The sequence below is a fragment of the Pygoscelis adeliae genome, unplaced genomic scaffold, assembly GCF_000699105.1.
Source record: "Pygoscelis adeliae isolate BGI_AS28 unplaced genomic scaffold, ASM69910v1 Scaffold11, whole genome shotgun sequence".
NCBI classification, from domain to species: domain Eukaryota; kingdom Metazoa; phylum Chordata; class Aves; order Sphenisciformes; family Spheniscidae; genus Pygoscelis; species Pygoscelis adeliae.
In genome coordinates this window covers 574,989-581,332 of record NW_008824059.1, presented here as the reverse complement: position 1 = coordinate 581,332, position 6,344 = coordinate 574,989, and the positions used below count along the sequence as shown (strand labels likewise).

The following is a 6,344-nucleotide window of genomic DNA, read 5'->3' as shown; positions in this document are numbered from 1 at the left end:
TCCCCCTCCTGGTATTATGTTTGACTCTGAGAAAATATTATCAATTTTAAGATCACCAGTTTATGCAAAATTCCTCATTTTTACGGCATGTTAGACCCCAAACTCCTCATGGAACATCAGCAGGTGATGAAGTTGAGACGAGAAATCTCCAAGTAATTCCACTACCTTCAGAATAATGAGATGTGGTGAGAGGCATGCTTGGAGAACCATCCATCAGGCTAGGCCACTCCACACGGCGCATTTAGATTAATGCCTATATCTGCAGCATTTCAACAGAATACAGATTATTCTTCAGCATCATTCTCTTTGAGGGAAAAAAATTAAGATAATTCTCAAGGTGTATTCCTCAAGAAGTTCCACCTGCATGCACTTTCTCTCAACAGGTATACGTCTACGTACTGTCCTGTCATGCAAACAATGACTACTCTCTACCAAATGCTGAACCAACCTGGATCATTAGGCACTGTTACTCCTGAGGCAAAGTGTGAACAAATCTCCAAGTGTCTACATAATATTGAGATACGAAATTCTTTAGTGTAGCTACAAAATTGGTTTAACTATGTTAGAAAATACACTAAATAACACCCCTTGCAGTTTCACGACATGTCTGGACACAGCTAGCTATTTACTAGAATAGTGACTGCATGAAGGTAACTGCAGTCCTTTCAGGGGAAACAGATTGGTATTTCCTAAATCTGGACAGGTGAAGACAATGAAACTACCTCAACCCCAGATTTAAGTTGCACACTTTCATGCCTAGGGCAAAAAAAATACCACGTGTACCAGATATAAATCAGGATTCAGTTGCCTATTGAGTCCAGAAGGATCAAAAGCAGGTCATCTTGCAGGTGAGGTAATAAAAAAATTGAAGACAAGAGAGTTTAAAAGGTTTTCCAAGGTAAGTATGAATGGATTGGACATTCACTAAGTTAGAACTAAACAAAGGAAGGCATCTGGAAAAAGTGCATAGAGAGTCTTTGAAGAGGAAGAACTGAAATCAAACCCAAAGGCTTGAAATAGCACCAATCTTGCACCTAAGAATGCCCTTGAGAGCAGCACTTCTGGCTGCCAAGAAGAAAAGGGGGCTGGATCCAGAGACCTGGTAAGGTGTCATTCAAATACTATAACCTGAGCAGAGATCTGGCCCCCTCCTTTAAAGGCCATGAAGGTAAAAACCCAGGAAACTTGAGCAACTAGAGGTAGGGAGAGATAGGTGAAGATGCTAACCAGACAGACCTTCATCAAGCAATGGGAGAGACTTATCTCCAGGATGTACATAAAGACAATTACAGTCAAGGCAGTAGGAGACAGGAGAATGACAAGCACACCACGACTGTCCACTCATCTAAGTGCACAAGTCAAGGGATGCCTTCTTTCTCACTAGCTAGCTTGAACCACTCCTAGAAAAGAAAAAGTAGGACTTTCAGCTCTACTAAAGATCAGGGTCAATCAGGTGATCCAGGTCCTGAGACAACAAGTTTGGGATGAGATGTCGTCTCAAGCTTTTTATGAACTGCCAAAGCAGTTTCTGAAGCCACCTCCGGTGCGGTTAAGAGACACTCCTTCCACCTTATTTATTCCTGCCTTAGTCCCAAGACCTGTAAAACCAGTGGCATGGAAGGGAAACACACACAGTTGACCTCTTCACCACAGAATCAGCAATGCAATAGAAGTCCTGGACACTAGCCCACTCTTGGATCAAAACATGAGACCTCCTTTTAGCCTGCTACACAAAGGAGTTTGCCGTGGCCTTGTCCCATTCATGAAGAGGATTTAACATTCCAGCCAGCCAGATGTCAAGTACTGAGTTTATAATACAAACCTGACAAAAGAATACAGCTCTCCCATGAAGCCCATGAGAGAAACCATGTTAGGGACAGTACTGCAGCAGGCAGCTGTCTTTATAGTCTATTTGTTCAAAAGATACATGCAGGGGAATACAAATGGTTTTGATGGCACTTCTCTCTGAATTGGACACAGAGCTGAAAAGCAACCTAAGACAAACCTATTTTAAGAGAAAACTGTTTATTAACCTGAACAGCAGTCTGGTAACCCCTACTATCCTTTTTTACAGTCAGCATCTAAATGGTGCTGATGGTTAGACAGTGTTAGCAAGGTCTCCTGGGCTATTGTGGAACTTTGGTGTTCAACTTCAAGATGACAGAAACACCCTGAATCCTAGCATCTATCACATCATGTGTCTTCATATTCTCAAAAGGCAAGACCTAGACTGGATGTTCTTTGGTCTTGTATGTCCAGTTTGGAGATATGATGCCTTACCCTTCATAATTCTGAGGCCACTTAGTGAGGAAATTCGTATTTCCTTGTAAACCATGTTCAGTGACATTGATCTTTTTAACCTTGTTTTTCTTTATGCTGCTGTGTATGTATTTCAGTAAGAAACACAAGTTAAAGCAGTAAGACAGCCAATAGAGCCTGGAATGCGTTGCTCAGAAACTCAGCTTTATTAAGACTCTGCCAAACTTCAGTTAAGCCTTTAACACTGGTACAACCAAGACACTGAATTAAAGTTAGCAAAAACTTGTCCAGTGTCATGGTACTAATAGTTTCAATACTCAGTTTTGTGATGTGATTCCAGGGCAGTGTTGAAATCCTTCGGAGATATATTGCTCAGTGCTTCTTAGCACCAGCTTCTGAAATTTTACATGGAGCAGTAGATTTGCCACCAAACATTTTACTTGTCCAACAGAAGAGATGTCCTCACAGCCATCTCTGAGGGTCTTAATATTACAACTGCACTCAGAGCAGTCCCCAGTAGCTCCAGATTTCAGTACTGGATATGGTCACATTCTCCTGAGGTCTGACTGTAAGGATGTGTGTCCATTCCCCATCCCTCACCATCTGGAAGCAAGCTCCTCTCTGCAGATGGATGTACAGCAAGCAGCTTATCAACTCCCTAGCCAAGATGTGGAACCTATCACAAGATCCAGATATTTTGTGCTGAAGTGTGCTGTATCGGATATAAAACAGGGTTCAATTGTCTATTCAGTACAGAAGGATCAAAAGCTTACGGTAACCTTACAGGTGAGGTAGTAACAAAATTGAAGGCAAGAGAGCTTAAAGGCTTTTCAATTTGCAAATGAACAGATCAGACATTCACTAAATCCTGTAGCACTGCCATTCCAACCTTTGTGGTCTTGGCTGACCATGTAAAGAAGTGCAAGGTTCATGCATAGGCACAAAAAATGAAGCTACTTAAAAAAAATTCACCTGGGGCAAGCACATATTGTCGAAGCATCCACAAACACACAAGAACAAAGCATTTCTTTTTGCTCTGGGATCCCATCCCTGCTTTGGGGGCTGTTTTGTACATTGCACGTGAAGTAGTCATCACATGAAAACAGAAGTCCTATTAAGAACAGGAACCACAGACCTAGACAAGCCTATGTTAACCGGATCAGCTTTTATCTTAGCTGCAGAACCGTATTTGCTTCTGTGTCCTTAGGCCCATGAATCTTGTATTCATAGTATCCATAGCTCAAAAAAGCACAGCTTGAAAGGATCCACCTTCAGTCTTGTACAGAGTCTAATAGTTAAGGTACTTTTGTGGGAAGCAGGAGATGAAGATTTGAATCCTTTCATGTCAAGAAGGAAACTGAACCCAGGTCTCCTTCCAGCAATTAATCTAACCATTGAGCTATTTCAGGAAGCAGGCATCCTCACAAACTATGGCCTCAATGCAGCTGGTATGCACTGGCACACACTATGGTCAACTGATCACATAACCAAATCAGAGGCATGCAAGCTACCGTATCTTCCCTCTCTCCCTCAGATAATTGAATACGTTAAGCTATACCCAAGACTGCTAACTGCAAGCAGTTTCAGAATGGAGCCAAGGTGTGGTTTCACAACACAGAGGAACCATCCTAACCCCGAGGCTGCTACCAACAGGGACAGTTCCTCTCCTGTGTGTTCATACCTCCTGCTCCAGGCCAGCACTCCTCTGAGCCCACAGAACGCAGACCCAGAGAACTAAACTGCTGAAACGCATCATTTTGTGGCAAGGTCGGTTTTCTGCCAGCTTCGCCCCCTGAACTAGCTTATGTTGGCTGCCAGCCCCCAAGGCTAGCACAAGAGGCTGCAGAAACACACAGCCTATGTGGGAGAGGAAAGGAAACTGGATCACCCCTTTTAAGAGCAGCCCAAAGATAGATCAGCTCAGTAGTGTCATAAGCCTGAAAGCACATTCGTACTCTTCTGACTACCCCACCATTACATTTCCAGATCCCAGAGAAATTTAAGCTGAAGCTAGAAGTTTGCTCCTGGGTAGGGCAAATTCAGGTGCACACAGGGAAAGCAAAAGGAAAGCTTAGTGTCAACTTGTTCAGAGTTCACCCGTTTGAAGCAGATCCAAAGCTAAGCTGTTGCTCAGCAGGGTTTCTAGACCAATTTTTGATTCATGTCCCCCTCGGGCGCTACACATTGAGTAGTTACAGCACAGCATTTCAGACAGATGTACACTTTTTAAAGCTTTTTGTTACTGATTCAGGTCTCTTGACTGACATTTTTAAACTACATTTCTTAAATGGCACATGCCTATAAAACTTTCAATAAGGTGAATTACAGTATTAAAAGAATATATCCCCACATTAAATATCACTTCATGCTATGTCTTTAACCATTAGTCACTGCCTGTTAAGATTAAAGACCAAGTTTTGACTACTACAGCTGTATCAAAGCTGTATACAGACACAAATCACAATACAGATTTCCAAAAATGCCCAAATGAAAGGTGTTCACTTACGTGCAGAGAATTGATTGGTCCTCGCGATCTGCAAAACAAGAACAAACATGGTTATAGTTTTTTGTTTATACTGTCCTGTAATTTGCAAGACAGTTTCTTTTAAATGAATATTTTAAAAAATTCAGCTTAACAACTCTAAGGATACTCTCAAGCAATTTCAATAATATCCCTTACACCTCCAGTTCACACACACACACACCCCCCTCAAACAACACCTTAGACATTTCTGAAAGTTCTGCCATTTCATATAATAAAGCCAAAATTTTGGTTAAATTTAATAATAATCCACAGTAATTTTTTTAACCATATTTTCAGACAAGGCTGGCCCAATGTTTTTTATTCTGTATGCTGCACCCTTTCCCAGATTAATCAAATTATTTAAAATCTTAAGTATTACACAAGAAAAAAAAGTTTCAAGTATACAATATATATATATTGTATACGGCTTAGACAGGTGTACTCTGCGCTGGGTCAAAAACTGGCTGGACGGCCGGGCCCAGAGAGTTGTGGTGAATGGAGTTCAATCCAGTTGGCGGCCGGTCACGAGCGGTGTTCCCCAGGGCTCAGTATTGGGGCCAGTTCTGTTTAATATCTTTATCAATGATCTGGATGAGGGGATCGAGTGCACCCTCAGTAAGTTTGCAGACGACACCAAGTTGGGCGGCAGTGTTGATCTGCTCGAGGGTAGGAAGGCTCTGCAGAGGGACCTGGACAGGCTGGATCGATGGGCCCAGGCCAACTGTATGAGCTTCAACAAGGCCAAGTGCCGGGTCCTGCACTTTGGCCACAACAACCCCATGCAGCGCTACAGGCTTGGGGAAGAGTGGCTGGAAAGCTGCCTGGCGGAAAAGGACCTGGGGGTACTGGTCGACAGCCGGCTGAACATGAGGTGGCAGTGTGCCCAGGTGGCCAAGAAGGCCAATGGCATCCTGGCCTGCGTCAGAAATAGTGTGGCCAGCAGGAGCAGGGAAGTGATAGTACTCAGCACTGGTACGGCCGCACCTCGAATACTGTGTTCAGTTTTGGGCCCCTCACTACAAGAAGGATGTTGAGATGTTGGAACGTGTCCAGAGAAGGGCAACGAGGCTGGTGAGGGGTCTGGAGAACAAGCCTTATGAGGAGCGGCTGAGGGAGCTGGGGTTGTTTAGCCTGGAGAAAAGGAGGCTGAGGGGAGACCTCATTGCTCTCTACAACTACCTGAAAGGAGGTTGTAGCGAGGTGGGTGTCGGTCTCTTCTCCCAAGTAACTGGCGAAAGGACGAGAGGAAATGGCCTCAAGTTGCGCCAGGGGAGGTTTAGATTGGATGTAAGGAAAAATTTCTTTACTGAAAGAGTAGTTAAACATTGGAACAGGCTGCCCAGGGAAGTGGTTGAGTCACCATCCCTGGAAGTATTTAAAAGACGGGTAGATGAGGCGCTTAGGGACATGGTTTAGTGGGTATGGTGTTGTTGGGTTGACGGTTGGACTCGATGATCTTGGAGGTCTCTTCCAACCTTTAATGATTCTATGATTCTATGATTCTATGATCTCCATCCCCGGAGACGCGTGCTGGTCCTGGACATACGCACCCGTGGGACAC

General features: G+C 43.7%; 1 protein-coding gene across 1 annotated transcript in view; it reads right to left on the bottom strand.

Annotated features, from left to right (window-relative positions):
- The window catches only part of MYH10 (myosin, heavy chain 10, non-muscle), a 104,072-nt gene that overhangs the window by 61,493 nt on the left and 36,235 nt on the right, over positions 1-6,344 (bottom strand). The window contains exon 3 of the mRNA XM_009334048.1: positions 4,766-4,793. Coding sequence (XP_009332323.1) covers positions 4,766-4,793 — 28 coding nt within the window. The remainder of the gene's footprint in view (positions 1-4,765; positions 4,794-6,344) is intronic.